The 22861-nt window shown below is 56.3% G+C and overlaps 1 protein-coding gene across 1 annotated transcript; it reads left to right on the forward strand.

The window, feature by feature from the left end:
* The first annotated feature begins 1488 nt into the window (after positions 1-1488).
* LAD1 (ladinin 1) lies at positions 1489-21534 on the forward strand. The gene is made up of 11 exons (XM_054395795.1): positions 1489-1526; positions 6701-6844; positions 7972-7984; positions 9592-10080; positions 10516-10650; positions 13001-13050; positions 16149-16221; positions 16567-16689; positions 17558-17647; positions 19112-19189; positions 21349-21534. The coding sequence occupies exons 1-11, from the start codon at positions 1489-1491 to the stop codon at positions 21532-21534; spliced, it is 1419 nt and encodes a 472-aa protein (XP_054251770.1).
* Positions 21535-22861: the final 1327 nt, after the last annotated feature.

Consider the following 22861-nt stretch of genomic DNA (forward strand, 5'->3'; position numbering starts at 1 on the left):
GTTGAAGCAAGGTGTGGCCATGGCACTTGGGGCCATGGTTTGGTGGCCATGGTGGGGTTGGGTTGGTGTTGGCCTGGATGATCTCAGAGGGCTTTGCCAACCCAAACAATTCAGTGATTCTGTGACCTAAACCACTTGAAAACCAAGTGGTGACTGCAAGAAGGAAAACAGGGAAGGAGCTGAGCCCAGGGCTGAGGTCTCCTTTGCCAGGGCTACCTTTCAGAAATGGGACCTTAATGAGGAAGCTTTGATTAAAATAGTTCCTTTGATTGCTCAGGTCCTGGGCACACCCCTGTGGGCTGGAGGCATGTGTGGCAAGCCCAGCCTCATAACCAGTCCCTCAGGCTGGTGGAGAAATGGATCTCACTGGCATCAGAGCATGAATTTGTACTCAGGGGGTCCTGGATGACTCTTTTCTGCAGGCACTCATCATGCCCAGCAGTAGCACCCTGGCCATGCTGTGTACTGGGACTGATTCCAGTAAAATTCAGGTTTGGACCCAGCTCTGTTGTGTCTGGGTGCCCTCATCACCCCAGTAATCCACTCCCCCCATTGCCTTCATGCCTGCCCTTTGAATGAGAGCACTGAGCTGTTGAGCATGGTGGCACAGGGTCCTGGGGACCAGCCCAGGCGGCGCAATAGGTTTCATGGAGGAAATCCAAGCATAGGATGAGCCTGGGCACACAGCTCCCCTCTGGCACAGGGCTTCAGCACCCCAAAATTGGACACCCCTCTGCTTCAGCCACTCCCTCTGAGCAACCTGGGCTGGTGTGAGATGTCCTTGCCTGTGGCAGGGGGGTTGGAACTGGATGATCCTTGAGGTCCCTTCTCAAGCCTGACAATTCTATGATTCATGAGTGTCCTCTACTGCAGCAGAGCTCCTAAGGAGGGGAGAGGACATGATGGCTCACCCCAAGACGTCCAGAGCAGGTTGAAAGGAGCAGGGTCCCCTCCCATGCCGTGTGGCAAGGGCTGGACTGCGCCCAGACGGAGGTGTTTTAATGACTGTTTTGGATCCCTGGGAGCCAACCTCCTCCCACTCTGCCCAAGGTAATTCACCTCCTCCACCAGCGCTGGAGGAGTTGTTGACTGGTGGCGAGCAGCTGGTAAAACAGGTTCTGTGCAGGGAGTTGTCTCCGAAACCCTGGGAGACCTGCATGGCTCCAGCCCCGAGCGTGGGTCTGTGCCGGAGCCCTGGCAGCGGGGAGGGGTTTGCTGCCGCCTGGCACTCCTGGGCAGGGCGTCTTCTGCCCCTCGCCGCTAGCAGACAAATTACAGCCCTGCCTGTGTCAAGGTAGATAAGGAACCATGTGATGCAGCCTGGTGGCAAACGGGTAAAGGTGCACAGGGAAATAACCTTGCAGGGAGTCCCTCCCTCCTCGGGGAGCAGAGTCTCCGGGCAGTGCGGGTGCCCACGGGTCCGGCAGCACCTTGGCCTTGATGCCTGCAGGAGCTCCGGGGGCTCTCTGAGGCTCGGGGGAAGCAGGAATGTCTCTCAGCAGAAGGAACTGGTCCGATCTCTCCAGGTAGGTGCAGTGGTTTAATGCTTAACCCTTGCCCACGGCAGGGTGAGGGTGGGCTGCTGGCACGGCGAGCCCGGGCCGAGGGGTGCTGGGGAGGGTGGGAAGAGGGGAAGCTGCCCTGGGGGTGTTGCTTGTAGAGGTGGTGCCAGCCCCAGCGAGAGCTCTCAGCGCTGCTGAAGTTTCTTGTGGGAGAGCAAGATCAGAGAGAGGCATTTTGGTTGCTGCTGCCTGGGGAAGCTGAGCACTGGAAATGGCTCTGGAAATGCATCCTTGCCCCGCTCTGCGTGCACTTTGGTCTGGTTTGCCTTTCTTTGGGGTACAGTCTGGCTGGGCTGTGCCTCCAGACCTGCTCTGGAGCTGGCTGGGGGGTTTTTAGCTCATCCTGCATCCACATGGCCCCTGGGACCCTGTCCAAGCTCTGCCATGTGGGAGCTGCAGACTCTACCCACCTGGCACTGGGCAAGCACCGATTCGCCAGCAGCCCCCCAACGATCCCTGCAGCCCCCCCAGTGATCCCTGCAGCCCCCCAACGATCTCTGCAGCCCCCCCCACGATCCCTGCAGCCCCCCCAGTGATCCCTGCAGCCCCCCAACGATCCCTGCAGCCCCCCAGTGATCCCTGCAGCCTCCCAATGATCCCCACAGCCCCCCAGTGATCCCTGCAGCCTCCCATTGATCCCTGCAGCCCTCTGGCTTTGGGCTTTCCTGAAAAGGGCTTTTGGCTCTGAGGGGAGCCAGAGCAGGCAAGGCTCCTGGGCATGGCCGGGTGAGTCAGGGGCTCACACCAAGCCTGGGTGATGTGGGCATTGCTCCCAACCTGCTGCAGATGCCTGGGCAAGCACTGCTGAGCTGAGCTGTGCAGGTGGGGTGAGGGTGACTCAAAGGCAGCCACAAAATGGAGCAGAAGTTCAGGTGGAAACAGATGTGGTGGCTCTGAGATCTGACTGCAAACCCCAGCACTCTGGGTAAGGCCATGGCCAGCCTAGGAAAAGGAATCAAGAACTCATTGCTCAGAGGCTGCCAGCTCCCAGCCAGCCTCCATCACAGGTGGGATGAATCCAGAGGGCAGCCCAGCCCCATTCACTTCCACCTCCTCTGACCCAGTGGGGTCCAGCACCCAGGCTGGTTCCCAGCCCAGGCAGGCAGCTTCCCCTCACTTGTTGGGTGAGACAGCAGTGGGACAGCACAAACCTCAGTGAGCTCAGCACTAATGATTCAGAGGGCAGGAGGGGCGAGGTGTGGGGGGTGACACTCACCAGTCCCTTTTTATTCGTCTCTGTGAGGTTAAAACAAAAAAGGAAGATGGTAAAAAATAAAAAATAAAAATAAAGCCCTCTTTGAAATGAGGAGGGAAAGCTTGGCAGGGGCAGCCCACAGGCTCATGGGTGGATGACTTCATTGCAAACAACAAGAAACTGCATGTTGGCACTGCCAGCTTACCTCCTGCCTCTGCAGGAGCCCAGCACACTCCAGGCAGGGAAATCCATTTCCATCTGGAGGAGCCTGTGCAGGCAGCACTAAAGGAGAGCTTGGCTCTCACCTGGCTTTAAACCAGTGTCAGAGCTCCACTCTGGGGGCCACAGCACCCTGCAGAGGCAGCTGCCCCCACGCTGGTGGTGCCCTTGCTGGGTGGGGATGTGTGTAAGCAGTGCCTGCCCTGGGAGCTCACCCCCTGCTGAGCCTGTGCTGCCCACCCAGAGCTGCTGAGCTGGGTACAGACAGCCAAGGGTCAGGCCCATGGAGGTGGCACAGCCCAGCAGGGCAGGATGCAGGACTGCTCCTTGGCTCATCCTGGGGTAGGTCCCAGCCTTCTCCATCCTCTGCTTTTCCTGATGCCAGTCGGGCACCACTTGGAGCCCCAGCAGTAGGTCCTGTGGGGGGTAAGAAGGTTACTTGGTGGGGTGGGGGTGAGGGCAGCTGAGGATGGAGGCAGCACACCCCTGGCATTGCCCTGTCCCCAAATAGGCACTGAGCTCCCAGCCAGGACTTGTCCTCCCTTTGCTCTCCGTTCTGCTCTGCTGGCACTGCCCTGCCTCCCCCACCCAGGAAGAACAGGAGCCCTGCAGGGCTGCAGGGGGTAAATGTGGTTTAATTTATGACCCAGCTTTCATTACACAGTAACTCTTAAACCATGCTGCAGTCATTGTGTGCATGTGCCCACCAGTCCCTGAGTGTGTGCCCTCTAGTCCCTGTGTGTGTGTGCCCACCAGTCCCTGTGTGTGTGTGCCCACCAGTCCCTGAATGTGTGTGCCCACCAGTTCCTGAGTGTGTGCCCACCAGTCCCTGTCTGTGTGTGCCCACCAGTTCCTGAGTGTGTGCCCACCAGTCCCTGAATATGTGTGCCCACCAGTCCCTGAGTGTGTGCCCACCAGTCCCTGTGTGTGTATGCCCACCAGTCCCTGAGTGTGTGCCCTCCAGTCCCTGTCTGTGCATGCCCACCAGTCCCTGTCTGTGTGTGCCCACCAGTCCCTGTGTATGCCCACCAGTCCCTGTGTGTGTGTGCCCACCAGTCCCTGTGTGTGCCCACCAGTCCCTGTGTGTGTGTGCCCACCAGTCCCTGAATGTGTGTGCCCACCAGCCCCTGAATGTGTGTGCCCACCAGTCTCTGAGTGTGTGCCCACCAGTCCCTGAATATGTGTGCCCACCAGTCCCTGAGTGTGTGCCCACCAGTCCCTGTGTGTGTATGCCCACCAGTCCCTGAGTGTGTGCCCTCCAGTCCCTGTCTGTGCATGCCCACCAGTCCCTGTCTGTGTGTGCCCACCAGTCCCTGTGTGTGTGTGCCCACCAGTCCCTGAATGTGTGTGCCCACCAGTTCCTGTCTGTGTGTGCCCACCAGTCCCTGTGCCCCCCAGTCGCTGTGCCTGCAGTGGCATCAGCAATGCTGCAGGCCTGCACCTGCACTGACTTTCAAGTTCTTAGAAGTCTCTGCTCTGGTGAGACCCTACCTGGGGTTCTGTGTCCACCTCTGGAGACCCAGCACAAGAAGGACATGGACCTGATGGTGCAGGTGCAGAGGAGGCCAAAAGGATGATCAGAGGGCTGGACAGGCTGGGAGAGCTGGGGCTGGAGAAGGGAAGGCTCAGGGGAGACCTCAGGGCAGCCTTCCAGGACCTGAAGGGGCTCCAGGAGAGCTGGGGAGGGGCTGTTGAGAAGGGCTTATGGTGACAGGACCAGGGGCAGTGGTTTGAAACCAGAGAAGGCTGGATTTAGGCAGGACATCAGGAGGGAGCTCTTGACAAGAGGGTGGTGGAACACTGGAACAGGCTGCCCAGGGAGGTGGTGGAGGCCCCACTCAAGGTCAAACTTGATGTGTCCCTGAGCAACCTGATCCAGCTGGAGATGTCCCTGCTGATTGCAGGGGGTTGGACAAGATGACCTTGGAGGATCCCTTCCAGCCCAGTGCCATTCTGTGGTTCTGTGACATTCAAAGGAGACCTTGAGTCTGGGTGAAACTGGGGAGCCAGGTCCAGAGCTGGGAGCCTGTGATGGGATGGATCCTGCACAGGGAGGGCTCTGCCTTGCTGTGCTGTTGGGGCTGCACCAGGACCCTGTGTTTGCAGCTGGGTGAGGCCAAATGCTGCAGGTGAATGAACTCTGCTGGGAAAAGCTCAATCCAGCCAACAAAAATATTTTCCAGCCCAGTTCAGGCACGGGCAGGGGGTGGGCAGGGCTGGCTCAGAGACAGGAGGAGAGCTGCTGCTTTCCAAACAACCTTTATTCAGAGATGCATTTACTGTATAAATATATTAATATTAATAATGATGTTAATGATAATGATGATGATAATGATGATAATGATGATAATGATGATCATGATAATGATAACAACAACAACAACAATAATAATAATAATAATAAAATTACCTCTGGCTTGTGCCAAATGAAATCTTTAAAGAGAGCTCTTTAAAAGTGATGCCAAACCTTGGTTTATTTTGGTGCAGCCTGTGGTCACCAACCATCCCCAGTCCTAGCCACACACAGGAGCAAGAGGAGCTCCTTCCACTCCTATTTCCAGGCAGAGTTTGTCAGCAGCTGCCCTCAGCCTCTGCTGCTTCTGCATCTGAGGCTTTTTTTCTTAACAAAAATGAAAATGCCACAGCCACAACTCCCACTGGGGCTCAAATCTTCTGCCACAAGTGGTTTCTCTTCCAGTTTATGTGGTTGAGATCTCTGTGGTGGCTCTAAGGTCCTGGTCTTGCTGAGTTGTGGGTGAAACATCCTTGCCCCAGAAGGTTTGCTTCACATAGGGATTCCTTTTGAATGAGTGCTCCCTCCAGCAGAAGACATCAGCAGTTGTAAAGTTGAGTGCCTGTGGTGGGAAATGCACAACTCAATATGACCTGGGTGGAGCAAGGGCAGCTGGCTCAAGGTGACACCCCTCCCCTCCAGCCCCATGCAGCAAATCACAGAATCAGAGAATCACAAAATGTTAGAGGTTGGAAGGGACCTCCAGAGGTCATCCAGCCCAACCCCCCCCACCCCCACCAGAGCAGGATCAGGGAGTCTGCACAGGAATGCATCCAGCTGGGTTTGGAAAGTCTCCAGAGAAGGAGACTCCACAACCCCCTGGGCAGCCTGCTCCAGGGCTCTGTCACCCTCACTGGAAAGAAGTTTCTCCTCTTGTTGAGCTGAAATCTTCCATACTCAAGTTTGTATCCATTTGTCTTTAGCTTACTACTGTGCACTACCCAAAAGAGCTTGGCCTCCTTCACTTGCTCCCCAGCCCTCAGATACTGATAGACATTGATCAGATCCCTCTCAGCCTTCTCCTCTCCACACTAAACAGCCCCAGGGCTCTCAGTCTCTCTTCCCAGGGGAGATGCTCAAGTCCCCTCATCATCCTCGTGGCTCTCGCTTGGACTCTCTTCAGCAGGTCTCTGTCTCTCTTGAACTGGGGAGCCCCAAACTGGACACAATATCCAGATGTGGTCTCACCAGATGGGGAGAAGAACCTCTCTAGCCCTGCTGGAGACACTTTTCTTAATGCATCCCAGGAAGCCTTTGGCCCTCTTGGCCACAAGGGCACATTGCTGTGTCTAGGATGCTAGGATGGGGAAGGCAACCTCCATCATCCCCTTGGCACTTGCCTGATGGTATTTCAGTTTCTCTTCTTGCTTGTCTGCAAGCTCCCCATGCAGGACACAGCCTCACCATGTCCTAATGTTCCACCCCAAACAGCCTGGCCAGGCAGAGGACCCTTGAGGATGAAGAAGAGCAGCAAAGAGAGCGCCGGCGAAGGCACCGCAACCTGCTGTCCTCCTCCTCATCAGTGGATGAAGAACCTCTGAGCCCTGGGAAAGACTCCAGCCCGGCTCCCAGCAGGTGTGTAGGGTCCTGCTGGCATCAGCCCTGATCATGATGCTGGTGGCTCACAGCTTTACTGCCCTGCTCCCCTCAGCCCGGAGCCAAAGCTGCTGCAGCTGGTGGCTGAGGGTGGGCTGAGCTGTGGGAAGGGCAGGGGCCAAGGGGCCTTTGGGCTTCACAAGAGGAGGACAAGGAGAGGGCTGCATCTCTGGGGGCCTCATGGGCTCCATCATGGGCCTCAGCACACACAGAAAAGCCAGAGTGCCAAGGTAGGGGTTGGTGCTGAGGCTGAGCTCAGGCTGGTGCTGACCATGCCCTAGTGCAGGCAGGAGCAGCCAGGTGCCCACCTCTGCAGGACAGGTGAGCTGAGCATGCAGAGCCTGCCTGGCTGTCCTCCTCCTCCTCTGAACCTCTCAGTGGTGCTGTATGACCTTTGATGAAGAGAGGAGGTGACTCAAGGGCTTTCCAGTGGTGCTCCCAAAGTCTACAGGGAGCTGGGCTTTGGAGCAGTCCTGACACCAGGCTGCCCTCACAGCACCTGCCCCATGGTGTGCAGTATTGAGGTGGCTTTTGCCCATGCTCTAAAGGTGTTTCTCTGCAGTTCAAACAGGATGGAGTTAGGGCACCACTTGGGTTGGAAATGGGTTGAGTAAGGGCTGGACATGCTAGAGAGGACAAGTCACAGAATCACAGAATCCACCAGGCTGGAAAAGACCTCAGAGATCATCAAGTCCAACCTAACCCCTCCTGACAACCAAATCATAGCTCCAAGTGCCACATCCAAGCTTTATTTGAACACCTCCAGGGCTGGTGATTCCACCACCTCCCTGGGCAGCACATTCCATGGCCAATTACTCTTTCTGTGAAGAACTTTCTCCTCACCTCCAGCCTAAACTTCCCCTGGCACAGCTTGAGACTGCATCCTCTGTGTGTCAGTGCGAGCTTCTGTCACTGCTTGTCTGAGTGAAGAGCCCAACCCCCACCTGGCTACAACCTCCCCTCAGGTAGTTGTAGACAGCAATGAGGTCTCCCCTGAGCCTCCCCTTCTCCAGGCTGAACACCCCCAGCTCCCTCAGCCTCTCCTCACAGGGTTTGTCCTCCAGACCTCTCCCCAGCCTCCTTGCCCTTCTCTGGACACGTTCCAGTCCCCCTGCCTTGGTGCCAGCACAAGTGATTGCAGCTAAGGAGGAGAGCAATTATTATCCCACCTCCTTCCCAAGCTCTGTGTAGATACATTCTGCATGGTCCTGGACCTGTGTCCCATCTGCTCCTTCCCAAACCTGTGTTTGCCTGTTGGGAAGAGCAGCCAGGACTGTTCCACTGACTGTGGTGGGACCCTGCCATGGCAGGTTGATTACAACCAACACTTAAGGCAGTGGTATCATTTCCAGTCCATGAGCAGCTACAGACACATCTCCTCCAGCTGCAAACCCAGCACCTGCTCTGAGCCTTCAGCTCCTTGGCTCAGGACTTGGTGGAATCTGATGTCCTGAGACGAGGCTGAAAAGATTTCATAGAACCACAGAATGGTCTGGGTTGGAAGGGACCTCCAAAGGTCATCCAGTCCAACCCCCTCTGCAGTCAGCAGGGACATCCTCAACTAGATTTGTAATCTCTGCCACAAAAAGAGGAAGGAAAACCCCTTCTAATCCAAACTTTTCCATGGAGACCCTTGCTGGGGAGATGGAGAAGAGTGTGGCTGCAAATCCTGTTCTGCAGGGATCGCTCAAGGTTGGTGTTGGGACTTTTATGCCTCCCCAAAGTCTTTCACATGAATTAACCTCACCTGCAGCATACAATCACATGGAATTGTCAGGGCTGGAAGGGACCTCAAGGCTCAGCCAGTTCCAACCCCCTGCCATGGGCAGGGACACCTCACACCACAGCAGCTTGCTCACAGCCACATCCAGCCTGGCTGCAAAAACCTGACAGCCTGTTTCTACCAGCTCAGCATCAGCAAGCTAGGACAGAGCAATAAACCTCTCTGATTAAAGCAGGCAAGCACCTCACTGGCAAAACTCATTGCCGAAGGACACTGCTGAGGCTCTGGGACTTAGCAGGGGTTTAACAGGGATTAGAGTGAAGGCAGTGAAAGGACACCCCCAGGACCAATGGCAGAGGAACTTCAATCCTCCACCACTGGTAATTCCTCCTCTTGTTAAGATGAAGAAATTCCAGGCAGGCATTTAGTTTGAGGAAGAGGAGCCTGAGAGGAGACCTCATTGCTCTCTACAGCTCCCTGAAAGGAGGTTGGAGCCAGGTGGGGCTTGGTTTCTTCTCCCTAGTCTCAGGTGATAGAAGGAGAGGAAATCATAGAATCATGGAATTGTCAGGGTTGGAAGGGACCTCAAGGCTCAGCCAGTCCCAACCCCCCTGCCATGCCCAGGGACACCTCACACCACAGCAGGTTGCTCACAGCCACCTCCAGCCTGGCTGCAAAAACCTCCAGGGATGAGGCTTCCACCACCTCCCTGGGCAACCTCTGCCAGTCTCTCACCACCCTCATGGGGAAGAATTTCTTCCTCACATCCAATCTCAATCTCCCCACTTCTACTTTTGCTCCATCTCCCCCAGTCCTATCACTCCCTGACATCCCCAAAAGTCCCTCCCCAGCTTTCCTGGAGCACCCTTCAGATCCTGGAAGGACTTCTTCTACAGTAAAGTCTTCTTAGAGCCTTCTCTTCTTCAGCCTGAATGACCCCAACTCTCTCTGGCCCGGGGGTGCTGAGTCTTGACCTCTCTTTGTCTGTGTCTCCAGAGCTCAGGCCAAGGCGGTGTCCCCGGAGGACGGCAGGGAGAGGAAGCTCTCGGTGGCGCTGAACACACAAGAAGGGAGAAGGACAAGGGCCCCGATGGCCATCTCTGAAAAGCTGAGGCAGGAGAAGGAGCAGCAGGAGCCAGGGGTGGGAGTGAGCCCTGCGGAGCCAGGGCCAGAGCCGCGTGTGGGGCAGGAGAACATCCAGGCTGGAGAGCAGGGGCGAGATGTGGCCAAGGGCTGGCAGGAGCCCCCAGGAGACCAGCAGCCAGAGCCAGCCTCGGAGAGGAAGGTGGTGCTGAGGGCATGGCTCCAGGACAGGGAGGGACAAGGCGTGGGAACACCTCAGGGGCAGCAGAGGAAGGAGGTGGGGGACCCCCAGCAGCCGCCGGAGGTGGGGGGCTGCCGGCTGCGCGAGGTGAAGATCCTGACCAGGCAGGGAAGCAGCAGCAGGGAGGAGAAGACAGCCTCAGTGGTGACCTCCTCGCTGGACCAGCAGGTGAGCAGGAGTGGAGAAGCCACCAGCCCCTGGGGTGTGAGGGACTGTGTGCTGGGAGGACAGCAGAGGGAGGGAGAGTCCCAAAGTGTCAGGAGGGAAATAGGAGCCACAGGCTCTGGGGGAAGGTTTTGCTGAGAGCTGCAAAGAAGGTGGTGGAGGAGGCCCCCGGCACCTCCTTTCCCTCCCTTCCACTTGCATTCTGCTATTCTGATCACCTTCTCTGGCAAGCTCCTACTGATTGCCATCATGGTACCACTGCAGAGATGTTTGGGGCTTTGTGTATCCAGGTGAGACAGTCAAGGTTTGGAGGATTCTGACCTCAGACTCTTTCCTCCAAATCAGTTCCCACCCAGGCTGCTCTGCTCCCTGCAACTCAACCTTCTCTGCAGACTCTGGCAGGGATACTTTAGATGTCAGCTTTTTGTTTTTCCTCAGCAACCATCCAGGACTCCCTCCAAGGTGGTAATACAACTGTCTCCCACCCAAGAAGAACCTACAGAGAAGTCAGATGCTTCTCCAACTCACATCAGCTCCATCAGAAGGACCAGCCCCAGAACTGTCTCCTTTCGGGTAAGAGCTAAAACAGGTGGGAGAGACTCTCCTGGAGGCAGTGGAGGATGGGGGCTGGGTGGGGGTTGCTTTGTTCTCCAGGTTATGTGCACAGAGTGCCAGGTTGGGAGGGACCCCAAGGCTCAGCTGGTGCAACCTTTCTAGGTGATGGTGGAGTTGCCCCTGGCAGGCTGGGGCTGAAACCTGTCCTGTGTAGGGAATCCACCACTGCCCCTGGGAGATGATTCCAGCCTCTGACTGTGAAGAAGTTTCTTCTGGAGTCCAATGGGAATGTCCCCAGCAGTCACTTGTCCCCATCACCCCTTGTTTTTGCCATGGGACTCCTTGTACAAAGGGAGTCTCCATCCTCCTGGCAGCCACCCTTGATGTCCTGGTCCATGGCAATAAGGCCTCCCCTGAGCCTTCTCTCCATGCTGAACACCTCCAGCTCTCTCAGCCTCTCCTCACATGGCAGCTCCTCCAGTCCTCTGCCCATCCTCCTGGTTCTTCTCTGAACTCTTCCACAAAATCCTAGAATGCCAAGTTGGAAGGAAGCCCAAGGATCATCTGGTCCAACTTTTCAGCCTGTCCCCATCCCTTTTGTACAGTGGGGACCACAACTGAAGGCAGTGCTCCAGGCGTTGGCAGAGCTGTTCCCAAAGGCTGCTCACAATGCACTCTTAACCTGGGCACTGCAGCTCTGCTTCAGTCCATTTCCCTTCTCTGTGTCTGCCCAAAGGCCTGTGATGATGAACATGCTCCATGTCCATAGGCTCTGCATGAACCAAAGGAGCAGCATGGAAAATCCTGGCAAGTGATTAGGAAAGAAGGAGCTCCTGGCCCTCAGATTTTCCAGAGGGTGACAGGAAGGACCATCCCTCCTCCAGCATTTCTGGTCTTCCCTGAGAGCACAGGGATGAAATAAACCTATCCTGGAGAAGAGAGGCTGAGAGGGGATCTGATCAGTGGTGACAAGTAGCTGAAGAGTAGGGGGGCAAGAAGGGGCCAGGCTCTGCTCAGTGGTGCCCAGGGACAGGACAAGGAGCAATGGACACAAACTTGAACACAAGTTACATCTGAACATGAGGAGGAACTTCTCTAAGGGTGACAGAGCCCTGGAGCAGGCTGCCCAGGGAGGTTGTGGAGTCTCCTTCTCTGGAGACTTTCTAGCCCCACCTGGACGTGTTCCTGTGTGACCTAAAGCTCTTTGCTTCTGGAAACCCCAGAGAGCTCTTCTGTTCCAGGTCACTTTTATCCACATAGCCTTCAGCAATGACTGCTTTGGATCCCAGGAGGTCATCACCAAAGCCCAGACCAAAATGCAGGTCCACAAAGCTGGGGCACAGTCAGAAGAGGTCAAGCAGGTCAAGGGAGGTTCTCTTCCCCCTCTCCTCTGCCCTACTGAGACCACATCTGGAGTACTGGGTCCAGTTCTGGGCTCCCAGGTCAAGAGGGACAGAAGAATGCTGGAGAGAGTCCACTGGAGGCCACGAGGATGCTGAAGAGACTGCAACATCTGTGTGAGGAGGAAAGGCTGAGAGCCCTGGGGCTGGTTAGGCTGGAGAGGAGAAGGCTGAGAGGGGAAATTTTGTTTGCAAATATGTGAAGGGTAAGGATGAAGAAGCAGAGACCAGGCTCTACTCAGTGGTGCCCAGGGACAGGACAAGGAGCAATGGACACAGACTGCAACCCAGGAGGTTCCAGCTCAGCATGAGGAGAAACTTCCTTGGTGTGAGGCTGCTGGAGGCCTGGAGCAGGCTGCCCAGAGAGGTTGTGGAGTCTCCTGTGGAGACCTTCAAGCCCCACCTGGCTGTGTTCCTGTGTGAGCTCTCCTGCTCTGGCTGGGGGTTGGACTGGATGATGTCTAGAGGCCCCTTCCAACCCCTCCCATGCTGTGATTCTGTGCTTTTGGCTTCCTGAGCACCCTCTGCATTTCCAGAGTACTGTGAGGGTGATCTGACTTGGCTGAGGCCCCTTCCAAGCCCTTCTGTTCTATTATTCTTTGGTCCTCCTCCTCATCCCTTGTTACATCCCTGAGAACATCTTCAATTCTAGCTCCTCCAAAAAGATCTCTGGAGTCAAATCCTTGTGGAGGGTGGGAATGCTAGGAGCTGGTGAGATCCTCCCTGCTGTGAATCAGGGTTGACTGGCTTGGCTTAATTGACTTTCATGGTGCTTTATTGGGAATAAATCTGTTAGCACTACAAAGTGTTCCTCAGTCTGGAGAGCTTTGAGATATGAGATAAGCTCTGGTGTGGGTGAGGAAGGAGCTTGCTTGAAAAGGGGGGAGATGAGGCTGAGATAGTCTCACCCAGGTTTATCTTTGATAACCAAAGGTGGCTCCAGTGTCTCCTCTCCTTGTGTCTTCCAGGTGATCTCAAGGAAGCAGAAAGAAGAGAGCCAAAGCCCTCTCACAAGGAGGTCAGCACCTCTCTTGATGTTGCTTTGGTCTTGCTGGGCAGCAATTGTCATCCTTTGTTTCCCAAGGGGGGGAGGAGGTGATGGGACCTGGTGTCAGCCAGTGAATGATCTGCTGAACATTGGTCCTTGGGCTGTGACCAGGCAGTGATGCTTAGCAGAGGACAGGACAATGTCCAACGTGCAGCTCCTGTCTGTATGAGATCCCCTGCTTGTGTCTCAGCACTGCTTGTGTCTGCACAGGGCTGGGGAAGTGCTGAGTGGTGCAGCACCACAACAGGGTCCCATCCTGCAGTGGATGTGGTCTATCTTGACCTCAGTAAGGCTTTTGACACTGCCTCCCACAGCATCCTTGCAATCAAACTGAGGCAGTGTGGTCTCCATGATAAGGGAGTGAGGTGGATGTGAACTGCTTGAAGGAAAGAAGGCAAAGAGTTGTGGTCAATGGGATGGAGTCTAGTTGGAGACCTGTGTCTGGTGGAGTCCCTCAGGGGTCAGTGCTGGGACCAGAGCTGTTCAATGACCTGGATGAGGGCACCAAGGGCACTGCCAGCAGTTTGCTGATGACACCAAGCTGGGTGGAGTGGCTGCCACAGGAGGGTTCTGCTGCCATCCAGTGAGACTTGGACAGGCTGAGAGCTGGGCAGGGAGAAACTGAATGAAGTTCAACAAGGGCAAGGGGAGAGTCTTGCACCTGGGAAGGAACAACTTCAGGCATCAGTATAGGCTGGGGACAGACCTGCTGGGGAGCAGTGAAAGGGAAAGGACCTGGGGGTGCTGGGGAATGGGAGGGTGACCATGAGCCAGCAATGTGCTCTGGTGGCCAGGAAGGCCAAGGGCATCCTGGGGTGGTGAGTAGGGTGAGAGAGGTTCTCCTGCCCTTCTGCTCTGCTCTGGTGAGACCACATCTGGAATATTGTGTCCAGTTCTGGGCCCTTCAGGTAAAGAAAGACCTCAGGGAGCTTGCTTCAAAGAATCCAGCACAGAGCCACGAGGATGATGAGGGGAGTGGAACATCTTCCTTGTGAGGAGAGCCTGAAGGAGCTGAGGGCTCTGTAGTTTGGAGAGGAGGAGCCTGAGAGGTGACCTCATCAATGTTCATAAATATGTGCAGTGTGAGTGCCAAGAGGCTGGAGCCAGGCTCTGCTGGGTGATGCCCAGTGCCAGCACAAGGGGCAGTGGTGGAAGCTGAGGCATAAGAAGTTCCATGTAAATATGAGGAAAAATGTTGTCACGTGAGGGTGACAGAGCCTGGAGCAGGCTGCCCAGGGGGCTTGTGGAGTCTCCCTCTCAGGAGATATTCAAACCCCACCTGGATGTGTTCCTGTGCCCTGCCCTGGGAGCTGCTGCTCTGGCAGGGGTTGGACTGGATGATCTCCAGAGGTCCCTTCCAGCCCCTAAGATTCTGCAGTTCTGTGATTCTGTGATCCTTGGAGGTATCAAAACCACCTCTACAGGTCCATGAGCAAGCTGGCCTGGCTTTGGTGGTCAAATCAACAGACTCTCCACATCTCCATGACAAGGTTTGGACAAGTGGCTTAAAAACTCTTGAAAAACCAAGGGCTCAGCTCTGGATGCAGGGAGTTGATAGGATGTCCTCTGGTGCCTCTGGATGCAGGGAATTGATAGGATGTCCTCTGGCACCTCTGGATGCAGGGAGTTGATAGGATGTCCTCTGGTGCCTCTGGATGCAGGGAATTGATAGGATGTCCTCTGGTGCCTCTGGATGCAGGGAGTTGATAGGATGTCCTCTGGTGCCTCTGGATGCAGGGAATTGATAGGATGTCCTCTGGCATCTCTGGATGCAAGGAGTTGATAGGATGTCCTCTGGTGCCTCTGGATGCAGGGAGTTGATAGGATGTCCTCTGGTGCCTCTGGATGCAGGGAATTGATAGGATGTCCTCTGGTGCCTCTGGATGCAGGGAATTGATAGGATGTCCTCTGGTACCTCTGGATGCAGGGAGTTGATAGGATGTCCTCTGGTGCCTCTGGATGCAGGGAGTTGATAGGATGTCCTCTGGTGCCTCTGGATGCAGGGAGTTGATAGGATGTCCTCTGGTGCCTCTGGATGCAAGGAATTGATAGGATGTCCTCTGGTGCCTCTGGATGCAAGGAATTGATAGGATGTCCTCTGGTGCCTCTGGATGCAGGGAGTTGATAGGATGTCCTCTGATACCTCTGGATGCAGGGAGTTGATAGGATGTCCTCTGGTGCCTCTGGATGCAGGGAATTGATAGGATGTCCTCTGGTACCTCTGGATGCAGGGAGTTGATAGGATGTCCTCTGGTGCCTCTGGATGCAGGGAATTGATAGGATGTCCTCTGGTGCCTCTGGATGCAGGGAGTTGATAGGATGTCCTCTGGTGCCTCTGGATGCAGGGAATTGATAGGATGTCCTCTGGTGCCTCTGGATGCAGGGAGTTGATAGGATGTCCTCTGGTGCCTCTGGATGTAGGGAATTGATAGGATGTCCTCTGGTGCCTCTGGATGCAGGGAGTTGATAGGATGTCCTCTGGTGCCTCTGGATGCAGGGAGTTGATAGGATGTCCTCTGGTGCCTCTGGATGCACGGAGTTGATAGGATGTCCTCTGGTGCCTCTGGATGCAGGGAGTTGATAGGATGTCCTCTGATACCTCTGGATGCAGGGAATTGATAGGGTGTCCTCTGATACCTCTGGATGCAGGGAACTGATAGGATGTCCTCTGGTGCCTCTGGATGTAGGGAATTGATAGGATGTCCTCTCCCACCTCTGGATACAGGTCTGAGGAGTGGAGCTCTATGGACTCCTGGTGCATACTGCAGGCAAAGTCCTGCTGAAGTTGGTGAAGATGCAGTGGAGAGGTGGCAGTGGTGAGGACAGGATGCACGGAGGGGTTCAGAGCTGTTTTTCATTGTGCAGTTTGGCCACAGTGAGGTGGTGAGAGCCAGGGATCTGGGCATCAGTAGGGAAGGAGCTGCCTTGGTTCACTTGGCAGACAGATGCAGGACAGCTTGGGTTAGTTGAGGTCTTCTCCTACCAAGTGGAGGCCCCCAGGCCCATGGGCTGAGTCCCAGGAGATCTTGAGGGGATTGTGGTAAACTCTCTCTCCTCTTCTCTGCCAGTGCAAGTCTGAGGATCCCAGGAAGCAGCACCACCATTGGGGAGAAGCTGGAGAAGTACACCTCAGCCGTGCAGGTACCCAACCCCTTGGCATGGCTGGGCTGGCATGGGAGGGATGTGTGGGGAGAGGCAGAGGGGTGGCCTGCAGCTGAGCAGGGAGGGGAGAGAGGGACTGAGCTGCATGGAAGACTCAGTGCTAGTGGGGAGGGAGAAGGTGGTTCCAGGCAGAAGAGAGCTCAGCCTCAGGGCTGAGCAGCAGGGAGGGATAAGCCTCGGGGGGCCCAGGGGATGCTGCCTGGCCCTGCTCAGGGAAGCAGTGGGGCAGGGAGGGAGCAGACCCCAGCAGGTTCAGAACAGGACTTGGCTTTCTACTGTGGGGGGTGCAGCGTGGCCCCTGCTGATGCTCCTCTCTCCTCCCAGCGCTCAGAGGTGGTGAAGTCATCCCTGAGTGTGCAGAAGGGCCTGGTGCTGTCCTCGGAGGGGGTGGCCAGCAAGCGGAACTTCTTCGAGGCCAGCAAGGCTGAGCCCCTGGCTGCCAGGAAGGTAAGGGCAGGAGCTGGGCTGAGTGAGGACCTGCCAGTGGTGTCCTGTGCCAGGACAGCAGTGGACAGCAGCTTTTCACAGAGCTGTAGGATCATACAAGTGTTCAGGTTGGCAAAGCCCTCTGAGATCATCCAGGCCAACACCAACCCAACCCCACCATGGCCACCAAACCATGGCCCCAAGTGCCATGGCCACACCTTGCTTGGACACCTCCAGCCATGGGGACTCCACCACCTCCCTGGGCAGCCTCTTCCAATCCCTGACCACTCCTCCAGCAATGACATTTTTCCTCGCCTCCAACCTAACCCTCCCCTGGCACAGTTTCAGGCCATTTCCTCTTCTTCTGTCATCTGAGACTAGGGAACAGAGCCCAACCCCCACCTGGCTCCAGCCTCCTCTCAGGGAACTGCAGAGAGCAATGAGGTCTCCCTCAGCCTCCTCTTCTCCAGCCTCAACACCCCCAGCTCCCTCAGCAGCTCCTCCCCAGCCCTGTTCTCCAGACCCTTCCCCAACTTTGTTGCCCTTTTCTGGACCTGCTCCAGCCCCTCAGTGGCCTAAATTTTAGGATTTTAGAACAAATCTTCCTAAGTTTGGATCCCAGTGCCCAGCCTGGGTGGGTTTGGTGCTTGCTGAGTGGTGCTGGGCAGGGCTGGGCTTGGGCTCTGGCTGCCACTGAAACTGCTCCGGCGGTGTGTGGGTTCCTGTGGATGTGCTGGCATCTGAGGAGCTGGGATGGGGCCAAGATGTAGGCTGGTCTCTGCCTGTTGCAGGTTTGCTCAGCCTCCCTGAGTCCTGGGGACTGTCCTGGGTTGTGTTCCTGCAGTGGGAGAACTGTGCTCTAACCCTGGTGTCCCTCTCTGTGCCACAGGACAGCTTGAAGGTCCCTGGCTCGGTGACGTCCCGAATCAACCTGTGGATCAGCCGGACCCAGGAGCCTGCCAAGGAGGAAAAAAGCAAGGTACCAACTGCTGCCAACACCTCAGGAGAGAGCCTGGAGATAAGGCAGCCTGGTGGGATATGTCCCTGCATCTGGAGGCATTAAAGGGTTGGATGAACCCTTGGCTGAACACATTAAAGGATTTAAGAAGAGCTTAGACAGAGTCAGAGGTTGGGTGTTGAGATGTTGGGAATCTGCTTCTTGCTGTGCTCTGCTCCTGAGCCCAAAGTGCCCAAGGTAGCTGCTCCCAGCCCTTGGTGTGGTGAGGAGGGAGCTGACACCAGCTGCACGCAAGGGCCATGCAGGGGGACCTGTTCCTGCCACCAGTGAGATAAATCACCCAGCAGTGTCTGGAGGACTGGCTCTGCCCTGGAGGCCACTGGGAGCTGAACTCTGCTCAGTGAGCCCTGGGAGGTCCTGCTCCAGGTGGGGTCTGTGATCTGCATCCCTGAGGGTATCCCAGGCCTGCACAGCAGGATGGCTTCTGGGTCCTGTGGGGTCAAAGTGCCTGGCTAAGAGGACTCCAAGGTCAGAGCTTTGGCACTGTGGCTGCTGTAGGGACATGGATCAAAGAATCCCAGAACGGTTGGGTTGGAAGGGACCTGAGAGATCATCCAGTTCCAAGCCCCTGCCATGGGCAGGGACACCTCCCACCAGCCCAGCTTGCTCAAGGCCTTGAACACCTCTATGGAGGGGACATCCATAGCCCCCCTGGGCAACCTGTGCCAGTGTATCCCCACCCTCATTCTCAAGAATTTCATCCTCATCTCCAGTCTCAAACTACCCCCTTCCAGCTCAAAGCCATTGTCCCTTGTCCTGTCACTCCCAGCCCTTGTAACAGTCCCTCCCAAGCTCTCCTGGAGGAAGGGAACAGTCAGGACATCCTCTTGACCTCAAGGTAGCTGTACTTAGAGGGGAGAGGGTCAGCAGAACCTGGGGAGTTTTCCATCCGTGTTTTGCCACCTCTAGCAGCACTCTGCTGCTGGCTGCAGGACAGGAGGGGCAGCTCCAGCCCAGCCCTGCAGCCGTGGCTGACAAGCCTGGGCACCCCCTGCTGAGCTGCAGGGATCGGCGCTGCCCGGACCTGCCTGCTGCGGGAGCCTGCGCTGGCTCCGCCTCTGCCAGGGGAGGGTTTGCTCCCGGGGTCACTCCTGGGTAAGGCTGCAGCTCCTCTAGCAGTCGTTCCTCTGATGCCTGCTGCCCTCCATCTCTCTGGGCTGGAGCTGCACTTGCTTTCGAGAGGCTGCCAGCTGCAGGATCCCAAATCCAGCAGGTTTTGCCTGCATCATGTTTCAAAGTTGAAGTCAGATCAAGGCAGCACTGCACTTGGTGCACCTGAGCAACCTGATCGAGTTGGAGGTGGCCTTGCTGGCTGCAGGGGTTTGGACAAGATGACCTTGGAGGGTCCCTTCCAATGGGATGCTTCCTATGATTCTGTGCCTGGGGAAAACCTTCTCATAGATTTTGCCACTCTCCTGTTTGCAGGACATCAGGAGAATAAACAGCCTGGCAGCCCGGGATGTCTGGATAAAGAGGTCTGGGGACACTCCTGGAGACACCAAGGTAGGCATGGAGCTGCTGTGAGGGTTGGTGCATCCTCTGAGCTAGGGGCAGAGCCATCAGCTGCCCACTGCTGCAGCACCCACAGGGAGGTGTGGGAGCACCAGGCTGTGGTGGGAAGAGAGGTTGTGTGGGATGTCCAGGACTAGGGGGAGACAGCAGGAGGGGACAGCTGAAGGCAGCTGTAGGGAGGAGGAGGGGTCTGGTTTGGGAGAGGAAGGGAAGAAGCATGTGGTGGGATCTGGAGGAGGCCTGCTTGCCCTATCCCCTGTTGGGGACAAGTAGAGTCCTGGTTAAAAAAGCTACCTTTGGGGGGTTGCAGCCTCAGGCCTGACCTCAGTTTCCCTCTTTCCGTTCCAGCTGTAATCAGATCAGCTGCTCTGGGAAATCCTGGTTTGCTCTGAAGATCAAAGCCCAGCCCTACCCAACTGTTACAGCAGCTCACTGCCATGAGAGCCTCCCGTGCCATGTGTAGGTGCACCACAGGTCACCAGGGTCTCCTGCTTGTGGGAGGAAAGGAAGAAGGCTGGAAGATTATCCCTGTGCCCCCAGTCCTCACCTGTAGCCTGTCTGGGAGTGCTCTGGCCTGGAGACTTCTTGCAGATGCTGAGGGCAGGCTCATGTCCTGTTTCCCCCAAAGATTTTTGGTGTTTCCCTGGCCGTGCCCCATGACCACCTGCAAAGAGGACCAGGCCATGCACCTCCTTTGCAGCTGGATAGTGTCAGGGGGGCAAGAACCTGCCTGGCCAAGGGAGTTTCAGCTGCACGTCCATGGACCATGTCCATCCCTGCTGCCTGCCTTGGGCTGAAGTGGGTTGAGGAGATGTCACCTCCAGCAGGCTGTCACAGCTGGAGGGACCCAGTCACAGGCAGTGTGTAGCTTGGAGCTGCCTCCTGGAGGAGGGGTGGACTCGATGGCCTTACTGCTTCCCTCCAACGTGCAGCTGAGCCAGAGCCAGAGATTGGGCCTTCACCCTGCCCTCCCCATCCCCTGCCCCCCACAAGCAGTGTCTCTTTTCACTTAATGATCCAGGGTGGGCTGGCCATGGCCCTGTGTTTGGGGTTGCATGGAGCTGTGCTGGGTCCCTTCTGCAAACTCCTTTCCCCATCCCCCCTCACCCTGAGCCCTTTGCCCAAGGTTGTGCAGACCCCTGGTCCTGTCCTCCTCAGGCTGCTGAGCCCACCCAGCAGGGAAGGGGGTGGTCTCGGGAGGCCAGCTTCAGGGTGCCAAGGGCAGGCCATGGAGTGATGCTTAAACCCTTGTGCTGGAGCCATTCAGTGTGCTGGGGCTGTGCCTCGAGCAACCATGGTGGTGTCCAAATTGGCTGTGGGACTCTGCTGCTGCCTCTGGGTCTGATGCTTGCTGGGCTTTGTAAAGGACTTTGCCTTCTCTGTGCCTTTTGTTGTTGTTGTTTTTTTTTTTTTTTCTAATAAAAGTTTCTCTTTCTAAGATGCCTCTGGTCACCTGCTGGGGTTGGGACCACTTCACTTCCCTGCTTCTGGCAGGAGGGAAAAAGGCAGAATCACAGAATCACAGTGTCACAGGGCTTGGAAGGGACTTCTGGAGATCCAATCCCCTGCTAAAGCAGGACACCCACAGCAGCTTGCCCAGGAGCACAATGGCCAGGGGGGAATAGAAAAGCTCTCCAGAGAAGAAGACTCCACAACCTCTCTGGGCAGCCTGCTCCAGGCCTCCAGCACCCTCACACCAAAGAAGTTTCTCTTTATGTCCAGATGGAACCTCCTGTATTCCAGTTTGTGCCCCTTGCCCCTTGTCCTGTCCCTGGGCACCACTGAGCAGAGTCTGCCCCCAGCCTCTTTTCCCCAAGCCTTTAGCTCTTGCTGAGCATTGCTCAGATCCTCCCTGGGGCTGCTCTGCTTCAGGCTCTCAGCCCCAGGGCTCTCTCCTTACAGAGATGTGCCAGGCTCTCTCTCCATTAGCTTTGTAGGCTCCACTGGACTCTCTCCAGCAGTTCTCTGTCTCTCTTGAACTGGGGAGCCCAGAACTGGTCCCAGTTCTCCAGATGTGGCCTCGCTGGGACAGAGTAAAGTGGGAGGAGAACCTCTCTTGACCTGCTGGCCACAGTGCACCTGGAGCCCAAAACTCCCAAGACAACTCTGGGAGGGGTGAGAACATCCTGAGCTCTTCTCTCCCTCGGCAGCATCTCGGGGCCTGTGCCTCGGCTGAGCCTGGCTGGGGGCTGTGCTCGGAGGCTCTGGTCCCCGTCTCGGGCAGCGCTGCCTTATCAGTGTCCCTGGCCCTCGAAAGTGACAGCTGGCTGGCTTGTGTCAGCCCCTTGGGCACTCGCGTATCTCAGTCCGGAGGGTTTAAAATAGCAAATCTCTGAGGCCACACAATAGCTTGGGCTTATATGGGCTCTCGGGGGGAAGGGGAGCGGCGGAGGGGCCGGGGCCGGGGCTGCCGAAATAGCAGCTCACAAGTGTTGCATTCCGCGCTGGGCGCCGGGCACATTCCTGCGGCGCTGCCCGCCCCGGGGTGGGCGCCGGAGCCCCCTTAAAGCCTCCTGCCCCCAAAGAGCCTTTCCCAGACGCCCGCCGGCTTCCCCTTGGCTTCTTCACCAGTGCCCCGCGGCAGAGGTAAGGCAGGGGCAGCGGGGTGCCCGCTCCTGGTGGAGGATGCTCACGGAAGGGTTGTTGCTACAGAGCCAGGAGCAGTTAGGGTGAAAGGTCCTGCCCAGCCGCTTGCCCCGGGGGGTGTTTGTGCCATGAAGGCATCCCTAGGGATACAGCACCGGGACCCTCTCCAGAGGGTTGCATTTCCAACTTACCCAACGTCTTCTGAACCACCCCAACGTATGCTAAGGGGGCTGCCCTGCTTCTGGGGGAGCCTCACAGCTCCCCATGCCCTGCTTATCTGGAGGGGACAGCAGGGATGTGATACTCACAGGAGGCTCAGGCTGGCCTGGCCCTGGCTCGCTGGCAGCCCAAAGAGTGAGTTGGAGATGGGATGCTCCTGTGCATGGTCCAATCCTGCCAGGTAGGAAGAGGACACTGACATGACCCACGATGGAGCAAATGCTGGGAAATGAGAGCTCCATGTCTGGGAGGGCTGGAGGACAGCAAGGACTGCAAACCATGGAGGATGACTTGGCCCCAGAGGTGTGAGCAGCCAGTCCAGGGGGATTTTAAGGAGCAGGAGGGCTGTCTGGAGCATTTAATCCCCAGAAAATGATGGGAGATTTTTTTTTTCCAGCCAATAACATGTGGAATGTTTCCTCTTTAACCCTGTAACACATCAGCTGGCTTCTCCTAACTCTTTCTTCCAAAAGCCTTAATGGGAGGCTTTATCTGTTTCTGTGCAGACAAAGATCTCCTAGAGCCACTTTCTGGTGCCAGGTTAGATTTTTCTTGTGTGCCCCCTTCACAGTCCTGGTTGTGCTGCTGCTCTTCAGCAAATGCTGAGCAGGATCTAGTGATGCATGAGAGAGGAGGTGGAAGGAGATGCAGAAATGAACTTTCACAGATGCACCTTTGCATTGCCATGGCCAGGAGGGAGTCTCTGTTCTTGTGTCGTGAGAGGACCACATGAAGTCCTGGGTGCTCAGAGGCCACATGAATGATTTGGCCTGACTCTGGGGGTCACAGGACCATGCCAAGCCTGGAGGAAAAGTACGGCCAGGAGCTGATGTTTGAAGAGGAATGGAGATGGAGGGG

This window comes from Indicator indicator, chromosome 35 (genome assembly GCF_027791375.1).
Source record: "Indicator indicator isolate 239-I01 chromosome 35, UM_Iind_1.1, whole genome shotgun sequence".
NCBI lineage: Eukaryota > Metazoa > Chordata > Aves > Piciformes > Indicatoridae > Indicator > Indicator indicator.

Excerpts from the sequence above, each read along its gene's own strand:
- LAD1 (XM_054395795.1), top strand. The coding sequence starts at position 1,489 with ATGTCTCTCAGCAGAAGGAACTGGTCCGATCTCTCCAG. Across the intron at positions 10,651-13,000 it reads CCAGAACTGTCTCCTTTCGG|GTGATCTCAAGGAAGCAGAA; the intron begins GTAAGAGCTAAA and ends TGTGTCTTCCAG. Across the intron at positions 16,690-17,557 it reads AGCCCCTGGCTGCCAGGAAG|GACAGCTTGAAGGTCCCTGG; the intron begins GTAAGGGCAGGA and ends TCTGTGCCACAG.